Raw genomic sequence first — 27,885 nt, forward strand, 5'->3', positions numbered from 1 at the left:
TGCTTACCACTCCTTGATATTTCGAGGAACAAGGAATTAAGGATCTTAGGAAATAATTTGTAGATCCCGAGCCGTCGAGATATGTCTCAGATTTTCCTGATGTGCGAAGATCTACCAGTAACTGAGGGTCGATTTTTCTCTTTTCTTCTTGAGTCCCAAACATTTTACGTGATTTGTTCCAGGTTTTACCCGTGTTTACCATTCATTATTTATACTGAATCGGGAGAAATACGGCCAACTTATGTTATTTTTGCCCGGAACCTTATTCTTAGACCCCTGAATCACGTCAATACTGGTAGAAATGCATGCGGATCGATAAACAGATTTATAACTTTGGGCAATCTATCGTATGTCTCTATTGACTGGCAATCAAACTCTCTGCTATGCCGTCTAGCCAAATATATAGGCTTCCATCACGACGGGCATCGTAAGACTGGTTTGGACCGGTAGATGTAATTGATTCTTCGGTTGCCGAATTTTGATCGACGTTACAAATGACATTATGAAACGGAGGGGGTATCGTGATTCTGAATTAAGCAAGGCACGTAGGAAATATCAATTTCCGATCAGTCTCAGGCGAAAAATTCGGGTCTAAGACTTTGTGATATGTCTTACTCACCTGAGATACCCCAAGTGGCCCAGATGAAGCGTTCCTTCTAGTTCATCTAAAAATACTCCAGACTTGATTGACACGTTTTGCGAGGAAAGTCGGTCACGGATCTCTGCATATACCAAATGTAAAAGCTGACTAGCAAATTCTTCGGCTAAGACGTGAGGGAGTTGGGCGGGATTTGCTAGATCGAATGAGGCGTTATTGAATATCACTTTAGTCCTGAATGGTGCTGAGATTTCGATCTTTACACCTGGACTAATTGTACGGATCGAAACATACGTTAGTCATCAGCCTACCAGCCGCAAGTCAAGGTACTCGCGTAGCAGCGGGTGACTTACCAGCCTGGAAGCTCAAGTTTGTGACTGATCTGCAGAGTTGCCGTATCCGATTCACCCATAATGAATCCGCTGACCACATCCGATAAAGGCTGACCGGGATCCAAGCGATTATCGTGACTGCTCTCCAACCCCGCGGTCTTGAAAAGATTCGAGAAATTGGTAAGTGTTGCATTGACGATGTTACATAGCTGGCGGTATCGCAAACCTTGCAAGATAGGCTTGAGAATGGTTGGTGCTGCTGTATTTTTTAAGACGGTTCGGACAAGCCTGGTTTTACGGTACTTGTGAAGATTGATCAGATTCAAACGGGCGGAAGATACCATCAAATCGCACAAAGGCGATGTCGGAGTTTGCGAACTTGTGCGAGTATCGTACTATGTATGCAGCTTTGAGTAATGAATACACATGAGAGCGCTCCTTGGATGCTTACTAGTTCAAAGGAAAGAGTGTACTCCGCTATAGGTAACGCGATTGCCCTTGAGTCCAATTCACTCTTTGACATCTGTGCTGCCTCGTACCGCAGCTACGAAGATTGATGATTAGCGTTTCGGCTTCAAACAGGATAAAGTTTGAAGAGCAGGCCGGAAAAGCTTAGATTGACGCCAGAAAAGGCGGGGGAGGGTGAAGGGTAGCAAAAGGCTCGCATCAGCCATATCAAATTATGGCACAGTGTGCAAGCGCAGAGTCGCATACAACCCGTAGGGAGAGAAGACGGGAGGTTAAAACAATCACATACCTCGCCGAAAAGATCCTCATCAAACGCTTCCATTTGTGCTGCCTCCATCTCTGCCCTCACATCAGAGGAATCGGTACCAGGAGTGGGAGATGATCCTACAACAGCACCCGAAACATCCTTCAAAGTGGCTCGTAAGCGCAGGTATGAGCGAGAACCGAATGTCAAAGCGTCTTCCTTTGTTGGATCTAAATCAAAGGCAGCTAGACAACGTGATCGAGTGATTTGGGGAGCTATTTAATTAGCAAAATTCCTTGGTCAATACAACTCACCCTCATCAATCGCGTAAGGTATTATGACATCTTTGGCCATTTCACCGGCAGACATAGTTCTTCCGAAGTCAGGTTTGGGTAAGACTGCCCATTGATTTCTGCCATTTTCTCCTTCTTTCAGCTTCCTGACATCCCTCCAGAACCTGTCACCAGCAGTAGCCATCATCTGCAATTCCGACACAGCAGAGTCAATAAGAGCTGAGCATTCATCTAAAGCTTGTTGTTTTGCTGCCAAAACCAATTCTAAGTCGTGGATTTGGACGTGAGTCGGTTTTGCGGACTGTGTTGAGGGCGTGGTCGAGTATGTACCTGCGGGAAGGATTGGTGGTTCTTGGGAAACGGATGTAGGTAGTGAAGCCTTCGTTCCTGCTTCATTGGCCTTCTGAGCGGCTTTCGCTTTTGCCTTCTTCGACGCGGCCTCTGCTGGTTGGTTGGGTGCTGCAGGCGGCTGAGCGGTAAAGTTCGAAGAGACAGCGAGAGTCTTGGCGAGCTCGAGGACAAACCAAAGCTCATTTCGAGCGGAACTGCGGGTAAATGAAGAATCAGCCATGGGACCATAAGGTGCCTGCTGGAAGAAGTCTCGGCAATCAAAGGATAAGACGGAAGCTCGACGATGAGATACTGAAATCAACAGTACTCACTTCAGCTGCTCATGAACTTCACTTCGTAATTTATCCATATCTGTCCGGCTCATCATCTTGAAAGGGTCTTGCTCTTTTTCCTTCTCTTCAGTTGCATCATGTTTCTCGACAGAATCTTCGTCTGGCGGTAACCTCTCAAGCTTCTCCTCACTCATATCCAACAGGCCATTGGGATATTCGTTCCATATCCTTTCGAGTTGTTCGGTCAGAATATCACTGGCCGTCTTCCTATGAGAGCCTTGCGTCAGTATAACCGTTGGGATTTACATGATCGAGGATCGGCTAGAGCGCTGTAAGGATACATAGATCATGTTTGACAGGTCTGTAGTAGCGTGCCGGGGGGGTTGGCTTTAAACTTACTCGTCGCTATGTATTAAAGTGCCATCCAGATCAATGGCTTGAACTGCTCGTTTGCCCAATGCAGCGTCCAATGTAGCCGCGTCAACCGTCAAGCGAAGATGCTCGAACGGCGAGCTGTCCGTCTTCCGCCCATTCATCATCCCTTTGCTCGTCTGTAGGGGTTGTAATAGCTGCGAGTGAGATAGGGAGCTCTAAAGATCCATATAATATACGACAGGAGAAAGAACCTGGATGGACGAGGAAGCAGATCTGATGACATCATCATATTTTATTGTTTTACCATTTGTTTACGAGATCCTTGCTGTAATCTGTTTTGATTGAGATCTTACTGATAGTTTGGGTCTGCATCGTGAACTACTGATCATACTTCAAACTCGTATATCGAGGCTGCACCGACTTGCTCAATCACCTTCTCGACCATGATACGATACACTATCGGCTGAGGCTCACGAAATGGCCGTCCCGGATCACGTCAACTTGCTACTGCTCATTGAGCTAGCAGCAGTCGTCATCGGAGCTTCAGCATTTCTTTTCTATTGGAATCGGCTTCTCGGATCCATCGTTGCTTTCTTTATTCGTCTCTATACCTGGAGAAGCTATAATGCGTATTTGGTCATCGGATCACTACAGATTGCCCCTTTAGCAGGTCGAATATCATTCAGAGATGTAGAATATCACTCTAGCAACGTATCGGTCAGAGCGCTGCACGGACATATCACTTGGAGATATTGGAAATTCAGGATAAGGCATGAAACCGACTCAGAGTCTTCGAACAAGAAGAGAAGTAAGCTTTCTCCATAAACCTCATAGTGAGGTGTCGCTGACGAAGCAAGTCAGACAAATTACCTTGTCGAATAACGGTTTTCGCCGAAGGTGTCGAAGGCTTTGTTTATAACCGAACTCCCGCTTACGATGCAATTGTCGAGCGGATGAAGAAGCATGAGCGTGAAGAGGCTGCTGATGCAAAAGACTCTTCGAGGACATCAAACGATAGTACGGTCGAACCAGACTCGACTTTACGATCTAGGTTCAAGAAAGTGGTGAAAACATCTAGTCGAGGAAGCGCTACGACCAAAGAGCCTACGTCAGAGAATGGTCATGCAGATCATCGTGAGTTCATTCCATCTGCAGAAGCAGCACAATGCTTAAAAGCCTTCATTTGATCAGAGCATCCTCCAGATCCAGATCATCACAATGTCAACCTTGTCAAGCCAGCAGTTAAACCTGTTCCGGAAGGTGTTAATTGGTTTCGGGAAGCTTTGCCCATCGACCTTAGAATAGTCACAGGATCTGTCGTACTAGGAAGTGATGCGACTCCGATGGTCTTGATTGGTAATTTCAAACGTGCAGAAGGTACTGTAGAAGTGACGGATTCTCGATCTTCCCTTGATCTATACAAGACATCTATCAATCTCACCTTCCATGATGCCAGTGTGATTATGCGCACAAACGTCGACTATTCCGGACCCCTCCTGGCTCACGGCAAAAAGGTATATGATGAACTTCTCAAACGACAACCTGACCTCACCGCCAAACCACCTTCCACCTTGTCCATATTTAGCGGATTCCATCTACTTTCCAAGCAATTCAAATTCCTACACGATCCCAAATTCTCCACACCTCCAGTGGCTGGCCTTCCGACTGATAGAATATGGAAGGGACTCGCTCGGTATCGGGAGCCCGAGAATGGAGAACCGAGGGCGCCTAAGAGAGAAGAAAGGGAATACGCAAAAGTCACTACTCTGCTTGAAACCCATCAACTCGATCTCACTTATTATGCCGACACACCCGGCCTTGTCCCTCATCGATCCGAAGCCCCATATATAGATGATTTGGATGAAGTAGGGAATGTAGACTTGCCCCCAGAATATGGAATAGACATAGTGATACATAAGGGCAATGTCAAGTATGGCCCATGGGCAGACAAGCAAAGGTTCGTCGCGATTTTGATGTGCATAGCTGATCCTTTAGAGAGGCTATTCAGCGAGCTTTCGCTCCCTCCCTGTTTTTTGATTCTGAAAACAGACCGCGCCTTCGGCCAGGAGATACTCGGATGCACACGACTTTTGTGCTACATTTGCTGTTGGAAGATGAGACTATCATGCGTATACCCACAAGGGAACCATCGAAGGATTGGCAATATGACAATGTTTCGACGGATGTTGAAAGGCGGTATGGCTGGCTGGATGTAGTCGTAGGACCTAATTCGTCGATATCGTATACTCAAGACCAAGTCGCGACCAAACAAGGCTACGATTCAATGGTGATACTTCAGTTAGATTCAATCGGTATCAGCTCTAGTGTGAACCTGGATACATTCATTAATGCCAAGACCTGCAAGGTGAGTTGCAACGATGCTAGATTGCCGTTGACATTCAGCTCTCCATGACTATGCCTACCCCTCTGGAATGGAACGCGCAAAGAGATTGGGGTATGGATATCACCCTAGATACCGCTTCTATCAGTCTTCTACGAGATCACGTCACTCTGATATCTGATCTGGCTAAAGATTGGAGTTCTGGTGCGACGGTTGGCGATTACCACCATTTTGTTCCCAATCACTACAACTTCCGAGTCTCGCTCATCAACTATGATCTCCATCTGTACATCAATGATTACAATATTGTTGATGCACCTTGGTCTAGGGACGCGAATGGTGAGTGCGAATCCCAGTCAAACAAGCTGATCCTCTCTAGCTTTTATGGACGTATATGGACCAAGATTGGATGCCTACGTCGCTGTCACCTCGACACAATACCGACCCGAGATGTCAACCGTTCCATTCAGTGTCAGCTTATCAGATGCACGCGTCGAGCTTTGTGTACCTAAATGGGACACTCACCGAGCCTTTGGGCCCGAGGTTCTTGAGATCGGTAAAATCGGAAAATTGACCGCCAAAGGATCTTACTTGTACTACGCAATCCCAAAACCTGATCTACAAGAGACGCTTGATCTTCATCTAGAAGGCAAGCATGTCGTCTTCAAGGCTCTGGGATGGGTCCTCAGACGATTATTTTGCGTTAAAGATAATTATTTCGGATCATTCACGCAATTCCGAACGATGCAAGAATACCTGGAAAAGTTTGACCACGATCCGAATTCTGTTGGAGATCCTGTAGAAGAAAAATATAGGCCTGGCAGAGTGAGTCATCGTCACTTGGTATGTCTGCAGATGTTCTGATCACTAGACATGTAGTCTAATCCATTCGCGGTATTCGTCACCATGAACGTCGAAGAATCACTCATTTTGATGTCAGACGAAATCTATAATTGCAAAAAGGGCTTGGTCATACCTGTACCCCAATTACAGATGAATCTCAAGTCGGTAGATCACTTCATGGGTGAGTTCATCGAATCGGGTATATCTGTGAAGGCTGATCCCCTTCGAAGAGCTATCGCTGGATGCTACACCTACCTATGTCATTGCCTCATCCGACCTCGACAAATCATACGCTCGTGGATCCTGCCCTTCGATCAGCGAGACTGATACAGTCTTTGTTGAAGGTATAGAAGTGAAAGCCAACAGGTTGTTCGGTCCTCAACCCTATGCGACAACATACTTGTGTTTGTGGGAAGTGGCAATACCGAAAGTCACAGCTTTTTTGGGTCCCGAGCTAGTCTCGGTCTTACAAGCGGCCGGACGAAGTGTCGGCTATACCTTCTCAGACCATGAGAACAGTCCTTCGGAAATATATGTTCCAAAGACACCTCCTGATGGTGAGTCTACTGTCACAAAGCGACTCGCTAATTGTTCTCAGTGACGTTTCTCAAGGTGTCATTGGACGAAGCAGCGATCATTCTTACCTCCGGCGATAACGCTATATCACTTGAGCTACCTCGGGGCTTTTCTCTCGATACCAGTAGTCTGGGCACCCGTTCATGCAGTTCCATAATGGGCGCGTCGTTACCGCTAGCGGCGATGAACCTCTTGGAAAGGGGACCTAGGAGATCTTGGCAGACTGTAGGTACCGCCAAAGCTGGCGCGACTATAGATATCTATAAGGCTTCTGAAGGATGGAAGGAGATGGTTGCGCAGCAGCAGGAATTCCTGAGACGAGAGGACAGGGAGACAAGTAGAATTTGGTATATGTACCAAGACTCGGAACCATCTTGTAAGTCCACAACACAATTAAGGTTTCCAAGTGCGTTATGATTCTGATCACTTTTAGAACAGTTGATCAGCATGTCAACGGTCTCTATCTACCTCTCCCGATGATTGAAAGACCACATGACTGTAGAACGGCTGAAGACGACGAATCCATTATCTCCACTTCTACTTCCGATTTGCACCAGAACGAATCCTCTTCAGCTAGCTCAAGTGCCTCAGAAGGCGATCTTACTGAATCTCAACAGGTCCGACTGCCGAACAAACGTTCAAGATCCTATGCCACTGCCAGGGAAACGCCTGACAGCTCATCAGTCGGTGACGAATCAGACACATTGTCCAGCGCGACTTCGATGGAAGGCTCAGTGATCTCGGAGAAGACTCCGGCGTATGGAGATATGGCTTCGGCGTTGGACTCGAGGTTACAGGCTTTTCATCTGGCCCATCACCGACATCTCACTTCACTTTTTCAAGAGTCCACACTGACAGCTCACCCAGACGATTCGACTATTCCCTTCCCGAACTCTATGCGCAGCAACGACAATGGTGATGTCATCCGTATATCCGGAAAACCCATCGATTTAGATCTGAGACCTACTTGTATTGGGGTGTTGACAAGAGTGCTTGAAGGATTGTCTACTGGAGAGAAAGGTTTCGAAAAGCGCTTGGACGCCCTCCTTGTCGAACAAGTATCGTCTGTAGAGGGAGAATCGAAGACGACCGCGCCGCAAGTCTTCGATATACGTACACCTCTCATCAATCTTCGCTTGTCACTCGGCCTATCTGACAATACTACCCTGTCCGCTAAGATGGCCGGCTTAGATTGTCATCTGTCCCATCATGCTCCACGCAACAAGCAACAGATACTCGATGTCAAAGCACGCATGACTTCGATTGCAATTCTCGCTACCGCGTCAAGTGTTCCGAACTCCGATATATCCCTTCGAGATGCTCTCAATCTTCCGGACCTGACTTCTAATGAGAATCCTGTGCTCAAACTGAACATAGATGGATTGGAAGTGGCAGCTCATCAAAGTCAAGGGCTACGAGTACACACGAAGCTAGCCCATACCGAATTTGACACTGTCACCTCAGCGGCAGAAACTCTTTTCAAATTGCTTACACCTTGGCAAGAGGCGCTCGCACACCTCAATCTTCACAAGCCTTTGTCGAACTTGGATGCTCATGTGCTCTATACAATCTTGCAAAAGGCCATGCAGAATGGATATGATACCTATCTACCTGCGTTCGCCTACGAAAGGGCTTATGGTCTACACGTACAGGACTTTCGGAACATACGGACGCAGACTGGTTGGTGTATCTTGGAAAGGTTTAGAGATTGGTACAGAAGAATACCCGCCAATCAAGATTTGAATCTAGCTATACCCCTCGAACAGATGGCCAATTTTGTCGTACAGAACCTATGCAGGGTCGAAGAAACTGTACATGGAGCCGAAAACATTATCAGAGAACAACATTTTATTCAGTCAGTCTTCGGTCAATATGTCACCGAAGCCGCTCATACCAGGCCAAGAGAAAAGGCAATGGACCTATTTTTATATTCTGACCAGCTCAAAATCAGCCATCACGGCCCTGCGTTAAGCTCGAAAGCCGTTCTCTCCAGCAGTGTATTCCTCAACAAATCGTCTATTGGCGGCTCACAAGTCGTTGGAAAGGCAGAGGAGAGGCCACTGTCTCAAGTTCAACTCGTATTTGCTGTACAGGAAATCAAGACAGACATCTCAGATAGTATAATTGGCTTAGTGCAAGCCGCTTTGGTGCATCTGCCAAAAAATGAGCCGGCACCAGCCGCCAAGACAAGAAAGCCTATGTCCGAAGATCATAGTACAGTAATCATCAGTGACGTCCAATTGGGAGCTATCGATCTAAATGCCCGAGGAGGTGGATTGCGATTCCATCTTGGTACACGTCATTTGCATCTGACTGGCTTGTCGAAGAAGAGCACCCGTAATTCTCAGGCTTCGGCTCATGTCTCATCGAAAGAAACACTCAATGCCCATTGCGAGAGCGTCATGATATCACTCTTGCAGCTGGAAGATGACCCAGAAACCTTGGCGGACCGCACAATCGTCTGTCTTCAACTTGAGGGTCTTTCCACTCTGATCGATCAAATTAACAAGACAGGGAAGGACCAGCGACCGGAGTTCAAGTTGGCATTCGGGCTAGAGACGCTTGATTTCGATTCGCTCCCTCAACTCAAAGCTTTGTATTCATTCGTGCAGGCATGGAAGCGGAATGAGCTACCGTGAGTTCACGATCAATTGGACATAGCTGATGATGCAGATTGTACACTTCCGCTGTCGACGACATGCGATCTGTACTAGCTGCTAAATTCCTGAGCTCAAGCGTATCTACATTAGAGGAGCCGAGCTTCACAAGCCGTCTTGCAACGGCAGATGTTTCCATAGCCGCAGCTCACTTACAAATACGAGCAGCTAAATCTCTCTGGCTTCGATGGGACTTCGGCAAGGTATACATTTCTCATTCAGACAACAACAGCTCCACACGTTTCGCAGTCCACGCCGATCCCCAAGTGGTAGGAGCCTACGCATCTGTTCGAAAGCAAAAGATAAAGACCACCGATTCTTCGACCCTTCGACTGCCATCGATAATAGCTGTTGGCGATTTGAAAACAATCGGAGGATCGAATTACGTTACCGCCAACGTAGAACTGGGTTTCTTTACTGGGGTGCTCAAACCTGTCATTCTGGATAGACTCTTGTCATTGCATCAACAACTTGCCGCCGACGTTACGGAATTCGTCAATGATTGGCGAAGGGATATGACCAGCGCGATCAGCAAGCGACATGCCAAAGGTGTTTCTATAGCTTCTACGGAATCAGCAAATTCGAGCTCGCACAAATCCAAAGAACTGCTTTTCAATGTCCAAGTCGGTGTTGCTGGTCTTAGACTTGGTCTACGAGCGGATGACGTGGCTACGACTTTATTATTCGAAGCTCTGGCAGTCAAAGGCACCGCAACGAACCACCTCACAGACGATCATGCCTTACACTGGCGAGCTAAAGTGGATCATTTCGGCTTATCACTCGGTCATCTCGGCTCTCAAGCACTGAGCAACGACACTGAGCCGATCAGAAATAACCGCACCGCTTACATGGTCCTGGACGCAGAAGTTCAAGAGATACCAGCGACAGCTCAAATGACCTCGAAGCTGAACGTCAACTTATGTCGCGTACATACAGTTATGCACCCGGAAGCACTGAGTGAATTAGCTGATTTGCTGAAAAGTTGGATGTCCGATCTTCATGCGCTTAGAGATCATCGTTCAGCGGAAGTTGCTGAAGTCAAAGTTCATACCACCAAAGTACTGAAGAGATTAGAATCGGCGGAGAAAGTGGAACATTCCGAAGTTTCATGGTTTGCTAATCGACTCGTCTTCGTGGAGGTTTCGGGCATCGGAATTGCAATACCCCTAGTAGAAGGTGCAGCTATTGGCGCTACGGTCCAAAGTGACAACCCCGCTTTACTTTATTCGATCAGAATGATTAGTTTTCAGAACAGACGGAATGAGACGGCTAGATTTAAAGTGCAGAATATGGCTTTGCAGTTCATTAATAAGTGAGTCCAAATTGGCGCACTGGCTGCTTGCAAAGCTAAAGTCGGCTCGACAGATTCGACCAAAGTTCTCCAGAACACTTCACAGGCGATTTCCATGAATCTGTCAATCGAATGTCTCTTCCTTCGATCGATATGGAAGCTCAGATGTCATCTCAACCTGACTTGTGGCAACTCTCGGCCCACTGCTCCGCTACTGATTTCAAGCTTTCACTCTCCCCAGACGTTGCAGATGGTATATTCAAGTTGGTCGACCTATTTCATCATGGTAAAGAACGAATCTCCAAGCTCGAAGCACAGTACAAATCCGAGATGGCCAACAATCCATACGAAACTGTCTCTGCGAAATATGACGATCCTGCTTCGCCTGTTGTGACACGACCATCACAAAGGATACTCGTCAGGATGTCATATACCTTTAACAGTGGTATAGTGGAGCTTCACCGGGGTCTCAGTGAGATTGACAAGCGGACGTTGAATGCAGATCTTAAGAAGACTAGACAATGGCATGACACGGTGGTCTTGCCGACTGTATCGCTGTGGATGGATTATACTGGACCTAAAACTGTCACTCCAGGCTTAGATACGGATGAAGGCAATGATGCGTCTCTGATATTCAACGCCGTGAGCATGGATCATACACGTCATGCGTCGGTCGCTGATAATCACATATAGGCTGTTCATGAAAGTCGGAATCTTCTCCGACCCTCCATCTTACCTTTCTTTGTGCAGCTTATCAACCGGATGCAAAACAGAGCCAAGGACAAATTAGCTACAATGAATTCCTCTTCTCAAGCGCAATTAGACACTGTACAGGCATCGAGAAGTGAAACACCTGCTCAGACAATTTCTCGGACTACAATGGAAAAAATCAAAATGAAATTTAGCTTACGTATCGACAAGTCCCGCCTTCGACTGTCCTGCGCCCCTGACTCAAATGCGTATGTGGACCTCAAGTGGGAAAGTGGTGGGTTCTTAGCTAGTACCACAATCGGAGGGAATGATGTGACCACAGTTGCCGGTACCATCTCCGGCGTCACGGCTTACCTACGACATGAGTTCGCGGAAGAAGGTAGAAGTTGTATCGAAGCTGGTGCGAAGGACATGGCATTCTCGATTGCTCATCGTCCTTATAATGGAAAAGGCCAACAGAAGGGTCTCTCAATCGTCGTAGACACTCAACTATCAGGTCAATTCAGACTAGAACAATTTAGCGCTTGGTTGACCTTTGCTGCGGTATGGATCGATACGGCACCCCCATTGGATTTACCACCCAAATCAGCAATAGTTGACGCTGCTTCAACTCCCGCTCCCGCTTTAGCCCCTATACCGATTCCGCATCAACAGAAGCTTGCTATTGTAGCTCTTGTCCGATTCAGATCGATTGATTTCGATGCGAATGTAGGAGTTACGAATGCGAAGTTGGAACTTACGCCTATCGTTCTTCGGACCCTGTCAAATGGAGAATTTACTGAAGTGGACTTGGACGTTGGTGTCACTCAACTCAGAGCGAAGGGTGAGATATCTGGCGAATTGCGGAGTGAACATCTCAATTTCCATACCTCTCGCCAATCCTCAAGATCAGCTCATCAAGATGTTCCTACAGTGCTGAGCATGGCCATTGATGCGGGTGATCTGACCGGTAGTCTGAAGCTGCAGGAGTTAAGCGTCATCACCTTCCAGTAGGTTTCTCTGTTGCCTCACACGCGCACTATGAGCTGATAGCCATACGCTGCTAGCCTTGAACCTGCTGTCGTTCGTTTGGCAGACGATTGGACAGCTTTCAACGAAGATCCTACGGCCCAGGTCAACCTATCGTTCACAGTGCAAACGGGGGTTTTCAGATCAGTAGCGCGACTACTCGCTATTCCAGCATTGCTCAACAAAGTATATTCAATCACCAACACGTTCGATTCTCAGGAACGAGTAGCATCTCAAAGATCGAATACATACAAATCGATGAAACTCCGTAAATCAACCGAGCCTTCACCTATGGCAGCTGCTATCATCCACACAGCTCGGAAAGCAGGTCAGTCATTGAATCCAACCACAAATATACGGACATCTCAGACTATGCGATTCGATCTAGGTGGAATTGAATTAGGTATATTCAATGCTCCCATGTCTATTGAGACTAGAGGCGATTTCTATAGATTTATGGTTGGAAAATGCGAATCTGATCTAAAGAGAAGATTGACTAAAGAAGGTTTACCTAAAAGAGATTTAAGCGTGATGGTCTCCTTCGTTAGTTGGGATACAAGTGACGGACGTGGAGCAGCTAGGGACTCGGCTGAGAGTGCGGGTGTCAAAGATATGATCGAGTCTGCTTCCAAGCATGGCAGGAGGGAAATAGCCTGGTTGCCCTTGGTTGTGAGTTTTTACTGCATATACTTGTCTTATGGGATCTGTATCTGCGAATCAATCAACTTGATACTAATTATGATGATATCTCACAGAATATGACGATGAAATCCATTGAAGAGCCTAGACCACCAATCATAGTTTACGATTTCGATCTGGTCTGGGGAGAAGGCGATGGAGATATTCAAATTCTACCTTATTTCTTTGAACAAGCTTATAAGACTTTCGACGCGTTCAATAAAGGATTGGAACAGGAACAAATTACGAAAGCGAAGAGAAGAGGAGAAGATATGCCAATTAGGCGGAATACTTCAACCGTCAATTTTGATATTAGAGCATCAGCACCTACGAATGTGTATTCTGAGATTACAAATGGTCAAACCAAAGGGAGAATCAATGGTCTAAAAAATGACGCTCAGTTGGAAGATCTTTCCGCCGAAGCTGAGAATAAAGACGAAGATGCCAATGAAGAATTGAGATTTAGAAATAGATTAGAAGGTCAAAGACCTCTACCTGTACCACGATTAAGATTATTAGGTGAAGGTACTAGACAAGCTATGGATATGTTACCACGTATAAATGAATTTTCAGATCAATTACCTGTTATGATACATAAAGGTATAACTTCGCCTTTGGAAGACGGTATGGACTTGTAAGTCGATACTACTCCCTGGGCTGTCTCCATTAAAGAAGAAATGACAGTCAGCTGATATCAATGCTTTGTAGATTATTAAAATTGTATGAAAAACAATTACCTGATCGAGCGACTTAGATTGATATGTGTGACTTGACGTCGGGTCCAACATGAAGGATACCCTGCAATCTCACATTCCCCGCTGGCTTTTCATGTGTTGTTGTACAATGTATATGTATTCTGTTTTGTTCAATTACCCCAAAAATAATAGAATTGACGATACTGTCTAACGAACGCCATGTCTCCTAAATCACAATGGCTTGGGAATGATTTGTAAATTAGAATCATCGTTCTATATGCAATTGAGCAGGGAGTATGGCATCAATACGGAAATATAAAATTATGCTATGCTAATAAAATGCAAATATACAAGAGGAAAAACAGGGGCCAAGAGCGTAATATGTCGTGTCATTTTGCTAAGCTAAGACCAGTGGAAGTAGAAAAATATCAATGCCATTGATCTTAGATCCATCTAATGTGATGCAATTCTATTTAAGATAATCATCTATTGTTCTTTTGATTATTTACTCAATTGTTTCTTTCTGAAAGCTTCCATCATATCTTTTTGGACATTAGGCATCACAGGTTGATGATTTTTATATTCCATTGAGAATTCACCTAATTAATAGATATAAGCGTTTTATTTATTTCTCACTACTAAAGTACACTGAAGATTTTGATGAAATTTAAAACTCACCTTTACCTTGTGTCATACCTCTTAATTGACTTGAATAACCAAACATGTCATTTAAAGCGACTTCAGCTGTTAAAGTAAATTCATCATCTCTAACTTCAGTATCTACTATAGTTCCTTTTCTTTGATTTAAAGCACCAATTACATTTCCTTGAAATTCAATTGGTGCAACAACTTCAACTGTCATAACAGGTTCAAGTATAACAGGTTTTGATTTTTGAAAAGCTTCTCTAAATGCTCCAATTGCTGCTAATCTAAATGCCAGTTCGTTTGAATCAACTGAATGTGCAGATCCATCTTCTAAAACAAATTTACATCCTGAAATTGGATGTCCAGTTAATAAACCTCTATCAAGAGCTTCTTGGAATCCCTGAAACCCCATTCAAAAATCAGTAAAGTTCCATTGATAGGAATCAAGAGAAAGTGATGACTGACTTTTTCAATAGCTGGTATAAATTGATTGGGTATATTACCTCCAATAATTCTATTTTCAAATGCTGTATCTTTATTTGTATCACTATCCATTTCCATAGGTTCCAATTTACCAATAACTCTACCGAATTGACCTGATCCACCAGATTGTTTCTTGTGAGTGTAATTGAATTTACTTTCTTCAGTTATTGTTTCTCGGAATGCAACTCGTGGTTTACCAGTAACGCAAGCAACATTGTATTCCCTCTTCATTCGTTCAACGTAAATGTCTAAATGTAATTCTCCCATACCTGAGATGATGGTCTATGGTATCCAATGGTAAGCTGATCGACAAGGAAGAAAGAGCAAAGAGGAAAGGGGAAAGAAGCAGCTCACCTCTTGAGACTCCGAATCAACGTGTACTCTAAATGTAGGATCTTCCTTTTGGAATCGGTTCAATGCTCTGGAGAAATTGGGTGTTTCATTTCCTTCGGGTCGGATTGACAAGGAGATAACAGGTTCAGGAACAAACATGGAAGTCTAAAATGTCATATTCGCTTTATTAGTTGGAGTCTCTCCAGTCATTCAAAAGTTCACTCACCATTGAAAAGGTAGTTGAGCCATCTGTAAAAGTATCTCCCGAGGAGCATTCTACACCAAACATTGCGCAAATTTCTCCAGCTCCGATAGCTTCTACATCTTCCATCTCGTCAGAATGCATCCTGACCAATCTTGGGACTTTTACTTTCTTCCCTGTTCTAGCATTGTAAATTACACTACCTCTTTTAAGTTCACCTTGATAAACTCTCATATATGTCAATTGACCATATCGACCCTCTTCCAATTTGAAAGCTAATCCCACCAATGGAGCTTCGGCCGCAGGGACCAGTGGCACAGGAGGAGCGTGTGAAGGGAGGGCAGCATCAAGAGCTTGATTATGGACTTCGTTAGGGTCGGGCAAGTATTGACACACACCATCAAGTAAAGCTTGAACACCAGTATTCTTAATGGCAGAGCCCATGAATACCGGTGTGAATTTCAAGGAAACCGTTGCACGTCGTAATGCTTGAGCGATATCTAATTCTGTAATAGGAGATTCGTTAAGGAATAAATCGCACAGTGTTTCATCTGCTTCTGATAGTTGTTCAATAAGTTCAGTTCGTTTCTCTTCAACTAGTGCTCGGACAGTTTCCGGAATCTCATCGGTCTCAACTACTTGATTTCTAACGAAATTGTCAATATTTCAGCCATATCCTCAATTCTGTCTCATGTTTTGGAAAGTAATTTGACTTACCCTTTGACACCTTCGTTATACAGAGCTTTCATTCGAACAAGATCCACAACACCGGAAAAATCACCTTCGGCTCCAATGGGTACTTGCAAAGCAGCAGCATTCATCTTCAATTTACCTCGAAGTTGTTGAATGACTCTGAAAGGATTCGATCCGGCACTACAGCAACCCAGTTGAAGTTCATAGTCAGCTCCGGAATGAAAAGTTGTAGATGTCTAGCTTTTGGACTTACCGATCCATCTTGTTGATGAATGCCAATCTAGGTACGTTATACCTCCTCATCTGACGATCTACCGTTATAGTTTGACTTTGTACCCCGGATACGGCACAAAGTACTAGAACAGCACCATCTAATACTCTCAACGCCCGTTCAACTTCAATAGTGAAATCTACGTGTCCAGGAGTATCAATGATATTGATTGAATATTTCTCTTTTCCTTCTTCAGATCCAGTACCGAATAAAGTTGCTCCTTCAGCTAATTCAGTTGGTGGTGGAGGTGAAACCCAATCTGCAAAAGTTGCTGCAGACTGAATTGTAATACCCTTTTCACGTTCTAACTCCATAGAATCCATCTTTGCTCCTACAGCATCTCTACCTCTTACTTCATGAATATCTCTGATTCGTCCGGTGTAATATAGGATTCGTTCGGTAAGTGTAGTTTTACCTGAATCGATATGTGCGGAACTAATGGTAATGCAAATTTGTAGTAAGCAATTCGAATAAGATTCTCTATTTTGCCATCATTCAGTATCGATGTTACTTACATTCCTACATTCCGTTGTCTCTTCAATCGCTTGATATCACTCTCTTTCAAAACAGGCAAAACTCTCTCTGGCCACTCTTCTTTTGGCTTTTCTTCTTCTCGCGCTCGAATCGAAGAGGTAAATAGCCTTTTGGAATTGACAGATGATATTGAGATCGGAACAGATGAGACAGATCGGAATTTACCGAGAGGGGATAAAGATGAAGAAGATGCAAGGATAGGTTTTCTAGTCAATACTGCTGGTCGGATCAAGGTCGATGATGAGGATGATGTGGTGATTATGGGAGATCGAACCCTAGAGGAGAGTCTAGGAAGGGACGACATCTTGGTGGAGTCTCGATGTCTTTTGATATAGGTTAGAGGGAGCTATACCCAGTGGGTCAGTAATTGTAATCTTACTTGAAATTATACATATAATGGTTGAAAAAGTCAAAAATCTCGGAAAGATCTCTCGTTGATCCGACTTTTCTAAGTTGGGAACATTATTGAACAAATCACGTGATATGCAAGTGTAACACACTAAACGGGGTATTTTAGCTGGGATCATCCCTTTTAATGGTGCACTCGTTATTTGCCGCTTACTATTCAAGGATACATTATCTGTTTTATTAACATTCACTTATACAAGCACAACATAGAAAAAGTAGATCTCAGGCAAAATGTCCACTTCGTCCACTAAATTCGAACGAGCCGCTGATAAGTCATACCACCCGAAAGGATATGTGAGTCAGATCTCAACAAGAATGGTGATGATAAGAATGGATCGGTTGAATACGGAATATCTGGTCAATATGGTGTATTTATCACATACTAACTGATCCATTTCTGTAGGGCATGTCACCATCTCTTCAAAGAGCTCGAAAACCATTCGTACTCACCAACGTACTCATCGGAGGAACTTTATTCGCTTTTGCAGTAGGAGTGTACGTTTACTCAATTTCAGCAGTCAAGCAAGATGATTTCGTGAGTTTGCTTTCTCTTTTCCCACCTTCGTCATGACATTTGCGACGTCCAAGAGAATCATCGAAGCTTACATTATGATATCCATTCTTCAGTCCGATGTCGAAGATCTCTTACCACCGTTGGAAGAACGACGTAAATTGGTATCGATAGAAGATGAACAAAGAGCTTCAAACTCTTTACAATCAATCGCATCTGCTTTACCACTTTCTGGTCCTTCTTCATCATCAAATAGACAAGCTCCAAATTCAACTCCATTACCCAACTCAACTTCTACCGGTTCATCACTTTCCAAATCTATTCCACAACCAGATTTATCAGGCGGTACATTACCTCTCTTAGAATCTACTTCAAAATCAACCTCGAGATGGGGAATAAGAAGGATAAGTGAATTAGAATGGACCAAGAAGAGAGGCTTAGTAGATCCAAAAGGCAATATACTTGTTTGGGGTGCACCAAATGTTGAGAGTATTGGAAGGATTACAGGTGATAAAGCTGGAAAGAGGCTTGTGTAATCTACCTCAAATCGGAGTATTTACCAGGTAACGAGATTTGGTATGATTACAGGAATGAATAGCACATGACTCGATATGTCACGAGTGATATACCGAGGTCATTTTAGCATATGTGCATACATATTGTACAACGACATGAAACACTTCTCTTCGGACACAATTTCTATTGGGCAGGCTATCCGATTTAGTTCGTTAGCAACATGATATTACGTATATTCATATTGATGGACAAATACCGACTCACTCGCAATGCTCTTAATCTCTCTGCCAATTTCCCATCCTCCTCTTTATTACCTAAAGAACTCTCAGTTTGAGCAGGAGCAGGTTCTTTATTAGGTACACTAGCAACACCTAAACCGTGTTGAATTTCTAATCCAGCTTCATCTGCTACTTGTTGCATCAAAGAATCAACTTGATCTTGTGGAGTAGTTAATGCAGTTGTATCTGACATGGTTGATTCCATATATGAAGTTTGCACATCTAAATCCGAGAATTGAGATTCAAATTTATCCATAACGATTGAAATCTAAGGCAAAACCATCATTATTTTCAAATTAATCGAACTTATCATAGATATACTCACTCTTTCAAGATTCATACTTTCCATTGCTTTGTCCATACCTTTAACCACACTTCCCATACTATTTGTAACACTCCTCATCGTGACAGCAGTTTCAACTCTCGAAGCGACAGCATCAATTCGACTTGCTAATCTTAGTAAATTCAGACCTTCAGTCTTCTTCCTAATAGCATTTTGAGCGTATATACGTGCTCCATCTGTATTTCCTTTCGCTAGTGCCTGTATTTACCGATATATTATTCGATGATTAATGAACGATAATGGCGCAAAAGGTAATGAACAAAGTTGATGCATATATTAGCCAGTACCCTTAAATGCAGATCAGGTGGGCTCAACGTTACCTGCTTCAGCTTGTTCTTTTCTGAGACTTCATCTTTATTTGCTTTCTTAGCTTGGCGTTGGAGTGATTTTGCGGTGAACTGATAGAGATACAACGATTAGTTCAAGCTGTCAGTGGCGGAAAGAACCAGTCGTAATCAACATACTTTCAGTTGGAAGAGGGATTCTATGACAAATCGTTAATGTTAGATGATCATGGTCTTCAAGGGTCATACGAAGCTAGCTCACTCTCTAGGTTGGACATGTTGTTCCGGTCCGTTACTACTACAATGTTATATGATAGACTGAAATACTTGCATTGCACTCAATTATGCCATATTATTGTCGCTATATGACAGACGGTTACGGTGACATAGAATTGGGATGAGTCCGACCACGTGAGTATGATGTAACTTTGGTCCCGTGCCTTTCTTCTTCTTCTGCCCTTCAAACCCCATTTCTACTTGACTCTCAAAAGGTATGAGAGAACATTTCATTTCAACAAAGATTAAATATCTCTTCTTCATACATCTGCCAAATCTCGCTCAATAACATCAAATCATTCGGAGTGTCCTGGTAAAAACGATACACGCAGTCTTGGTCTCTTGAAATACGAAACAGCGAAAAGCCAAAATATACTATTCTCGGCGATACTGAATTAAAGTATGACACTCCTTCACCTCTTAGCTTATGCAGGAGGTTTAGCAGCCTTCTTATTCGTGACTCTATCTTTGGGTGAGTCCTATATTACGGCTAGATCAGGGTTACGGTAAAGCTGATGAAGTGTCCATCTTTCAGCCAGCGGTTTACTGTGGTTAGCAGAATTGATAGAAGAACATTCGAAACATGCGAAATATGTGGGAATACGTGCTATATATGTGAGTGTCACATTATACAATTGTAATGATCTTATCAGTCACTGCTATTTCTATGGGATATGATCAAAGTCTACATTCTATATTCAGGATTTCATAAGCTAATTCTTCGTTGAACTCATAGGCTATAATAGCACTTCACATTTTATTGTGGTTTACAGATTCACTTCCATTCCTTCCATTAATATTCTCTATAGCATGTCATTTAGTTTATTTGACAAATTTCTCATCACAATGGCCTTATATATCTTTAACTTCTAAAAAATTCATAGTTAGTTGTTTTTTAGTTATTGGGGATCATTTTATATGGTTTTTCCATTTCGCAAATTTAGCTCAAGAAAATAAAAAGTTTAAAACTTCCTCTCAACGTTATCATTATAATAAAAATTATAAGAATTCAAATAATGGTAATAATCCAAGTTTTGGTGATGTTGCTGCTTTTTTCGCTGTTTGCGTTTGGTTTATACCTTTATTCCTCTTTTTAAGTTTAAGTGCGAATGATAATGCTTTGCCTTCTTTGAGTGAGTTGTCTATCTGTATCAAACGATATGAGGGCCGATACTCGAGTTTATCATTCATATTTAGAGTCATGGCTGACACTGTTTTTTCCATACCCGCCAGATACTCTCTCATCCGGTCCAACATCCCCATCGCCAACTTCAGTTGACCTATCATCTCCCAGTGTCTCAGGACACGGTTCATCTTCACCTACTCATCGTCAAATTCGTAGAGGATCTTCAACATCATTAATAAAATCAGTACTTAATCCATTATTATCATTATTACCTAGAGTTAGAAGAAATAATATTCGAAAAAATGAAGAAGGTTTGATTGCACCTAGAACACCAATTCGTGGATCCCCTTTACATTCACCTGTTTTAATGCCTTCTTCTACAATTAGAAAAGATTCAAATGCTAATACTTCATATTTCCCATGGGGATCATCTGAAGAAAATACAATTTCAAATTCAAATATCTCAAATTTTAATTTAAATTTAAATAATAACAATAATAGTGGTAGTGGAAGTAGTGGAAATGGAAGTCCAAGATCAATTACTCCACCACCACCACCAAAAAGAATTCAAAGTGAAATTCAAATTTCTAAAAATTCTAATTTTAATTCTCAAAATCCTCAATTAATTAATCCTCGTGGAATTGCAACTAGAAATGGAAGACCTGCATTAAATGGTCAAATACCTTCAAATTTTGATGGTGAAATTATTGAAGCTCCAAAAAGGTCTAGTCCGTTAAGTCACGGATCGGATGGATTATCAAGAAGGAAAGCGGATTGAATGAGGATACCTGTATGAGTAAAAATAATGTATGAATAGATTTAAATAGCGAAAATATTTTCATTACACTGTTTATTTACTTACAATATCTGCATTCTCGGCTTTAAAATAACAGATATCGCGCGTTGAAGAATCAACTAATTTAAATTACCGCACTTTTAGATCTTTCTCACAATCTGACATTCAGTCTTCATTTAACGCTCCTCCAGATCCTGTCCTTCCAAATGACTGACATATCTCAGTAATTCCATATCGCATACAGCGTTCCTTTTCTAGCTCAAATAGCTAAAAATCCTCCAAAAAAACATAACTAAAAAAAGGGATTGATAGCCGTTTTGATAGGCAAAAGATTGACGAGACTGGGATTCGAACCCAGGCCCCGAAGGACTGCCGAGGATGATTAGCTTTAGGGGAAATCTTCTCCTTAAGACAGCATGTTAGACCGCTCCATCATCTCGCCATTATTTTTGGCATCTTCCACGTTCAATATATCGTTTTGGCTTAAGCTCAGCACGAAACGTGGGTTTGGAGAGGATAGAGAATGGCTATAAGAAGCGAAGCGGGGTCAGCGAGGGTGTCATATTTGTTAGAGAGGTATGAGAGACTTACACAGGTGATGTAGGCTGGATAAGTGGGTTGGACGGATGGCAGTGGGGCGTCGGAGCAGGAAGGGGGATAGGGAGGGAACAGGGAAGAAGAGGGTTTGATCGTTCAAGAGCAGGTACGATGAACAATTTTCTCGGATAGGGGATACATGTATTTGAAGGCGCTGAAGTGGATTGGTATCAAAATGGACAGGTGAGCTCGATTAGCAAGTGGTGATAAGGTCGTTGTTGCGTCAGCTTACCTTCACAAGCCAGTCAAGTGGAAATTACACTATCATACATAGGTTGATTGAGTTAACATGGCATCTCATCACTATATCCAGACTACAGGTCAGCTTATACACTACTGTACTCACTCAGCACTCACACTCAGATTAAAAATCATTAAGTAGTAAACATGGTGGATTTTGATATGCAAAAGAGAAGAAAGCAAAATGGAATAGAGGAGGGGATTCTATATTAAGGGGGCAGGGTATATATGAAATCCCATCGCTATCGAAATTTTCACCCGAGATCGCTATACAACATTACAGAATACTGATGTCCCTCTTGCCGATCCGAGAAAATGAGCAAAAAGGGGATTGACCTATTTGATGTGTATATACACACGCACAGGGAGCCACACAAATCTGAAAGGATTCTGGATTTGTCAAAATTTATAGCATTGAGGCTAGCTGCTGACGGGTCCGGAGACGATTGGACGCATCTTATCTCTCGCAGTATCCGAGGAAGGATAATATCAAGCCAAGTATGCTCTTGATCAAAAGATCCGACTGATTTACGCTTGATGTTATTTTTGATGCAGATGTCGAATCGAATTTTGCGAAGTGGACAACCTCCACACGCGCTTTCCGTCCGAAGCTGAAGGGTTTGATCTTCAATCCAATTCGAATACTAGTTTCATTAACTTGTACATTTTCGTACTAACAAATTACGTTTAGACAATAAGTCAAGAGACTATAAAGGTCTCAATGATATCTACTATTCATGCTCCTGAAATACTTACAAATTCATCTCAAAAATCAATAAATGATATAAAAGGTAAAGGGAAAGCAAAAGTAAAAGAAACAGAATCAATAACTATAATTGATGATAAAGGAGATGAATTATTTTATAGAAATTATAAAGATGAACAAACAGATTTGGAATATATGATGAAACTTGTAGAACAAGAATTATCTGAGCCGTAAGTTTGGAACGAATTCAATAATTAACAATTTAATTCGAATATTATTTTACATTCAAGTGTTTCTTTAGCTGATAATAATTTATACTAGGTATAATGGTATGTTGGAAAATTAGCAAAATCAATGTTTAGCAACTGAATATCTTATCATGAATTAGTGTACACATTCAGATATTTCTTGATTGATTGGTCTGTATTCATTACCTAATGACAGCTAGGAATTAAGCTAATGCCTCGAATATTAGGCCACATCTTGCTTTCCTCGTATGTTGATTCAAAAGATTCATCATCCCCATACAGCCTTGGACAGGAGACGAATATCTTGGTTAACCCCATAATATTTTGATATTCCAGGTATTCCCTTCATCAATATCCAAAGAACCAATAGCAACTATAATATGTAAACAAGATTCACATCGAGGTAAAACGAATAGAGGTTATATAGCTATGTTAAGTGTTGATCGAGCTTGGAGGCGGAGAGGTATAGGTGAGGAGACTATTCTTTTTCCTTTGATTCAATAGTATAGATGGCATCAAGGAGAATCTCTTCAGGAGGATGATAGCTGTGTGCTAATTTATGAGCTTGTAGCTAGCAAATTAATCAAAGTAGCTATTGATGAAATGATACGGAGAGGTGTACATGAAGTGTGTCAAGTTCACTTTTTGATTGCTTGATATTGCTTAATTAGGTTGACTAATTTACTGTTTTCCTCACGACAGGTAGTACTGGAGACAGAATTTGATAATGCCCCTTCACTTGCTTTATACGATAGATTAGGATTTTTAAGAGAAAAGAGATTACATAGATTTTATTCAAATGGTAAAGATGCGTGAGTATAAGTCTGCCTTTGTGTCTCTTCCATAACTATTCTATCGACAACAATACATACGAATATTACATTATCGTAATTGTCTGAGTCACTCATGCTAATGTTTTTTGGTCAGATTCCGACTTATACTTCCTTTAGAAACTGATCCACCGCCACCATTCGAAACAGATGAAGAAGCAGAACAAGGTAGATGGTCAGTAGGTGCAGGATCAGAACCAGGACCAGGAATGGAATTAGGTGTTATCAATGAAGAAGGACCACTGAGGTATTTCGAAGAAACTGATGTTAACATGGGTGATACACCAAAATTGCCGCCTAGACCACTAGATGATTGGGGGATGTATACGTGATCTTAGGACGAGGCGGGACATTACCTGGGTTATGGAGCCTAAAGCAAGGAAATTTTAATTATTAACTGTCAGTAATTGCACCGTCAAGTTGTCGGCATAGAAGTAACGGTCATTATGATTTTCATGGCATTCATTGCATACGTATCATTCAAATTGAGGGCGGTACAACTACTTCAAAATAGATCACATTACTCAAAGTAGATTCACGTTCGCTTGTACTAGCGTGTATCCGATAAGAGTAGTCAGGCGGGATAGGTTTTATTTGTTGAGTTCCTCAGCTCGAGCTTTTAGCTATGATGAGAAGAAGAGAAGACATTAATTAGCGATTGTCGGGAGAAAAGCCTTTATAGTGATAGGGAACATCGAAGATAGCTTCCAATGGAAAATGAGACTCACCTCTTCGCTACTCTTAGGTTTTTCTAATCCTTGTTGAATTTCATGAGAAGGGATATGTGGTCCTTTAGCATTGTAAGCATTATAAGATGCACTTTGAAGTCCACCATGTTCAGCAGGTTCAGAATTTAAATCGGCTGGATTATTTGACTTGGCAGGATGTGGAAGGATATTGAAACCTACATAGACGTAATAATGTTTAGTGGCAAAACCTAGAGGTTCATTACTCCGAATAGAAGGAAGGAGGGACAAGGAATTGATACTAAACTCACTCTGTTCTTGTTCTTTCTTATCTCCTGACATATTGATTTGATTAATACTTGTCATATCGAAGAAAAGAAATAGTAAAAGTATAAATAAGAGGTTATATATGTAATGGTGGTTTACGGTATCATACCTTGCTAGATTGACGATGGCGTGTTTGTGTCCCATATGATGTCCGAGTAATCTCTCCGAACTACTACTCAAAGGATAGGTATAGGGTAATGTCGTCATACAATCTCAGTTTTATTAACGTGATTCACTTTATACCGTGTAAGCACGAGCATGACGCGTGGAGAGGATCAGGCTTACCCCGCATAAATCCAAGCGATGGTTTCAAACGTTGTATCCAAGTATCTAAGTAGTATTGCTGCATATGTGTAGAATGTTTCATTAGACTCGACATAACAGTATAAGAACACCATATACAATCAAGCAAACCATTCGCTCAAATCTGCCGAGAAGTAACGCAGACTTTGAATTCGAACAAAGATGGATATTCTGTCAGATGAAATTGAGTCTGTGTTGTTCATTTCAAGGGAGGTAATGGGTAAGTAATATCTTTCGGGCTAAAATGAGTAGAGCAATTACTAAAGGAAACGTTGATTCTGTAGTATACCAAGTACCTCCACGTACATCGGCATCTGGATATAAAGCGGCAGATTGGAATGTAGAGCAATTTTTATGGAAAGGTAGATTGAGAGTATTAGAGATTGGATCAAGGTGTGAAATACGTTTAGAGGTGGGTTGAGACTTTTGCAAAATATCTTGTTGCTTTTTGGCATATAATGATATACATACTTAAAAACTTGTTTTAGGATTCAAATACTGGTGAACTTTTCGCTCAAGTTAATTATGCTACACCTTGGACACAAGTTGAACCTGTTTTAGATAGTTCAAGATATTTCGTTTTAAGAGTTGAAGGTGAAGGTGGTAAAAGAGCTTATATAGGTATGGGATTTCAAGAAAGAGGAGAAGCTTTTGATTTTCAAGTAAGTTCATTTAAATCAAATATTTCTCTTGAAGGAGTGTATGACTGATTTGAGTAATTCGACGATGATTAGGTGGCTTTACAATCAATAACGAAACGGACATCAAATACAACATCCGATACTAACCTTTCTGAACCTTCTAAACCTGTTGCACCGCCGAAAGATTATTCCTTAAAAGAAGGTCAAACTTTTAAAATCAATATACCGGGTCGAGAAAAGAAACCTACTACCTCGACATCAACTTCTTCATCTTCCAGTTCATCGGGCGGAGGTGGAGAAGGATTGTTTAGTCTACCACCACCCCCTCCACCAGGTAGGAAGCGTTAATCACCGTTTTGCAATCTACGAAAATAGACAAACTGGTACACAACACGCATTGTAACATAGGTATATACATGAATGATATAATGATCATTGGGTAACAGGACCAGGCTTGTGTTTACCTTTCTTAGCAGCTGCTTCTCCTGGCGCATGTTGGCCGTTACCGGTGGAATGAGAATTACCCTCTGACTCAGGTTCAGCGATTCTACATGGTGGTGGAATTGGATCTTCATTTGTCAAAGGTGGATTCATAACATATCCTATTTTATGATATTTCTCGTGATTCATGAAGAAGTCTTTCCAATGTTTAAGCGACTAAAGAAATATTAAAAATACTCATTGGAATTGCCTTTTCCCATTCAGACGAATTCATATAAAAACTTTACTCACTGCTAATTCACCTTCATTCAGACCTCTAATATCATGCGTTAAATGGGTTTCGAAACAGCCCGTCGTAAATGCTCTTGAGGCGTCTCGTCCCGCCCTACGCATGTAAAAAAGGACCATCAGTGATGCGATAATTCGTATCCTGATTGTGGGACAGATAAAAATAATTTACATCATATTATAACTACCTCCTTTACCATATATTCTTCTATTAGCTGTAACATCAAAAACCGTTCCATCAATAGCAAGATATACAGGTCGATCTTGATAAATTCCATCATAAAAACTTAATTCCTGAGGAGTAAAAATTTTCATCGTTGGTCTTAATGGATTCAAAGGAGTTTCATTCCAAAATCGACGAAGAGGTGGTAGATAATATTGTGATAATCCAAATGTATAAGTTTGAGTTAAAAATGATGATAACAAAGGTATGAAGATTATGATTGGTATATAAGACCAAATTGAGTTTTTCTTATTTTCATTATTCTGACTTTTTAATCTTTGTTCTTGTTGAGCTTTAAGTTTAGATTCATGTTCTAACCTACGACGTTGTGATGCTAAAATTGCTCGATTGGCAGGTTTATCGCTTACTGTATTTCCATATCTATTATGATATATACCAAGATTCAGGAAAAACATATGAGAAGATTGAAAAAATTCACCCACGCATCTTGAGTCTTCTCGAAAATTTCTTCTTTTGGTGCTTCACCGGGTCTAGATCTTTGACGTACTAATCAGATTGAAGTGTAAGGTCAGCATCGGTCAAAGCGTTACTTACAGCTATTGACAGACTTACTGCCTGGATAATACTCGTCAGGATCATTGGTATATACATCAGTATGTTCTTTTGCACTCATGTTTGACCCCTAATCACCCCAATTGTATGTTTGCTGCAAATGAAAGTGAGTATTTCATTGATAAATGTTATGAGTTTAGCTTCTATCGAATGTTACGTTTGAATGTTTCCCTCCACTTTGATCGTTATGGTGGTGGTGCCTTTTTTTATTACGAGATGCTACGAGATGAGTACATCATACGAGTATAACCGAGATACGCGTAATAATATGCATTATTCGCATTGACCTACCTTGTTGATACCTTTATACCTCTGGAAAAACCAAATATTAACCTCGATAAACAGCACAA

The 27,885-nt window shown here is 42.0% G+C and overlaps 10 protein-coding genes across 10 annotated transcripts; 5 read left to right on the forward strand and 5 right to left on the reverse strand.

The window, feature by feature from the left end:
* Positions 1 to 355: 355 nt before the first annotated feature.
* Positions 356 to 3,097, reverse strand: I206_101179 (uncharacterized protein; the record flags this gene model as incomplete). The annotated part of the gene is made up of 8 exons (XM_070202341.1): positions 356 to 527; positions 620 to 868; positions 952 to 1,325; positions 1,382 to 1,474; positions 1,688 to 1,887; positions 1,957 to 2,480; positions 2,598 to 2,825; positions 2,958 to 3,097. 8 exons carry the CDS (start codon positions 3,095 to 3,097, stop codon positions 356 to 358), a joined length of 1,980 nt encoding a protein of 659 aa, XP_070058442.1.
* A 313-nt stretch (positions 3,098 to 3,410) lies between these two features.
* I206_101180 (uncharacterized protein) lies at positions 3,411 to 13,792 on the forward strand (the record flags this gene model as incomplete). The annotated part of the gene is made up of 16 exons (XM_070202342.1): positions 3,411 to 3,741; positions 3,795 to 4,067; positions 4,125 to 4,890; positions 4,983 to 5,259; positions 5,337 to 5,478; positions 5,654 to 6,099; positions 6,154 to 6,298; positions 6,348 to 6,674; positions 6,872 to 7,069; positions 7,132 to 9,328; positions 9,430 to 10,662; positions 10,716 to 11,283; positions 11,335 to 12,341; positions 12,399 to 13,029; positions 13,116 to 13,672; positions 13,747 to 13,792. The coding sequence occupies 16 exons, from the start codon at positions 3,411 to 3,413 to the stop codon at positions 13,790 to 13,792; spliced, it is 9,144 nt and encodes a 3,047-aa protein (XP_070058443.1).
* Positions 13,793 to 14,234: 442 nt separating this feature from the next.
* Positions 14,235 to 17,198, reverse strand: I206_101181 (elongation factor G, mitochondrial; the record flags this gene model as incomplete). The annotated part of the gene is made up of 8 exons (XM_019151927.1): positions 14,235 to 14,332; positions 14,412 to 14,778; positions 14,844 to 15,143; positions 15,216 to 15,359; positions 15,421 to 16,042; positions 16,114 to 16,269; positions 16,343 to 16,795; positions 16,876 to 17,198. The coding sequence occupies 8 exons, from the start codon at positions 17,196 to 17,198 to the stop codon at positions 14,235 to 14,237; spliced, it is 2,463 nt and encodes an 820-aa protein (XP_019014065.1).
* Positions 17,199 to 17,533: 335 nt separating this feature from the next.
* I206_101182 (uncharacterized protein) lies at positions 17,534 to 18,349 on the forward strand (the record flags this gene model as incomplete). The annotated part of the gene is made up of 3 exons (XM_019151926.1): positions 17,534 to 17,596; positions 17,706 to 17,837; positions 17,930 to 18,349. 3 exons carry the CDS (start codon positions 17,534 to 17,536, stop codon positions 18,347 to 18,349), a joined length of 615 nt encoding a protein of 204 aa, XP_019014064.1.
* A 184-nt stretch (positions 18,350 to 18,533) lies between these two features.
* On the reverse strand, positions 18,534 to 19,512 carry I206_101183 (uncharacterized protein; the record flags this gene model as incomplete). Its single annotated transcript, XM_019151925.1, has 5 exons — positions 18,534 to 18,875; positions 18,933 to 19,148; positions 19,271 to 19,348; positions 19,415 to 19,434; positions 19,497 to 19,512. The coding sequence occupies 5 exons, from the start codon at positions 19,510 to 19,512 to the stop codon at positions 18,534 to 18,536; spliced, it is 672 nt and encodes a 223-aa protein (XP_019014063.1).
* A 400-nt stretch (positions 19,513 to 19,912) lies between these two features.
* I206_101184 (uncharacterized protein) lies at positions 19,913 to 21,414 on the forward strand (the record flags this gene model as incomplete). Its single annotated transcript, XM_019151924.1, has 4 exons — positions 19,913 to 19,982; positions 20,046 to 20,125; positions 20,247 to 20,643; positions 20,744 to 21,414. The coding sequence occupies 4 exons, from the start codon at positions 19,913 to 19,915 to the stop codon at positions 21,412 to 21,414; spliced, it is 1,218 nt and encodes a 405-aa protein (XP_019014062.1).
* A 1,576-nt stretch (positions 21,415 to 22,990) lies between these two features.
* I206_101185 (uncharacterized protein) lies at positions 22,991 to 24,385 on the forward strand (the record flags this gene model as incomplete). The annotated part of the gene is made up of 8 exons (XM_019151923.1): positions 22,991 to 23,205; positions 23,297 to 23,304; positions 23,364 to 23,394; positions 23,451 to 23,469; positions 23,560 to 23,692; positions 23,795 to 23,850; positions 23,926 to 24,035; positions 24,151 to 24,385. 8 exons carry the CDS (start codon positions 22,991 to 22,993, stop codon positions 24,383 to 24,385), a joined length of 807 nt encoding a protein of 268 aa, XP_019014061.1.
* A 258-nt stretch (positions 24,386 to 24,643) lies between these two features.
* I206_101186 (uncharacterized protein) lies at positions 24,644 to 25,081 on the reverse strand (the record flags this gene model as incomplete). The annotated part of the gene is made up of 3 exons (XM_019151922.1): positions 24,644 to 24,676; positions 24,782 to 24,957; positions 25,051 to 25,081. The coding sequence occupies 3 exons, from the start codon at positions 25,079 to 25,081 to the stop codon at positions 24,644 to 24,646; spliced, it is 240 nt and encodes a 79-aa protein (XP_019014060.1).
* Positions 25,082 to 25,531: 450 nt separating this feature from the next.
* On the forward strand, positions 25,532 to 26,358 carry I206_101187 (uncharacterized protein; the record flags this gene model as incomplete). Its single annotated transcript, XM_019151921.1, has 4 exons — positions 25,532 to 25,589; positions 25,654 to 25,781; positions 25,858 to 26,031; positions 26,104 to 26,358. 4 exons carry the CDS (start codon positions 25,532 to 25,534, stop codon positions 26,356 to 26,358), a joined length of 615 nt encoding a protein of 204 aa, XP_019014059.1.
* An 84-nt stretch (positions 26,359 to 26,442) lies between these two features.
* I206_101188 (uncharacterized protein) lies at positions 26,443 to 27,596 on the reverse strand (the record flags this gene model as incomplete). Its single annotated transcript, XM_019151920.1, has 5 exons — positions 26,443 to 26,667; positions 26,743 to 26,836; positions 26,912 to 27,343; positions 27,406 to 27,469; positions 27,536 to 27,596. The coding sequence occupies 5 exons, from the start codon at positions 27,594 to 27,596 to the stop codon at positions 26,443 to 26,445; spliced, it is 876 nt and encodes a 291-aa protein (XP_019014058.1).
* Between the last annotated feature and the right edge of the window lie 289 nt (positions 27,597 to 27,885).

The sequence above is a fragment of the Kwoniella pini genome, chromosome 1 (genome assembly GCF_000512605.2).
Source record: "Kwoniella pini CBS 10737 chromosome 1, complete sequence".
NCBI lineage: Eukaryota > Fungi > Basidiomycota > Tremellomycetes > Tremellales > Cryptococcaceae > Kwoniella > Kwoniella pini.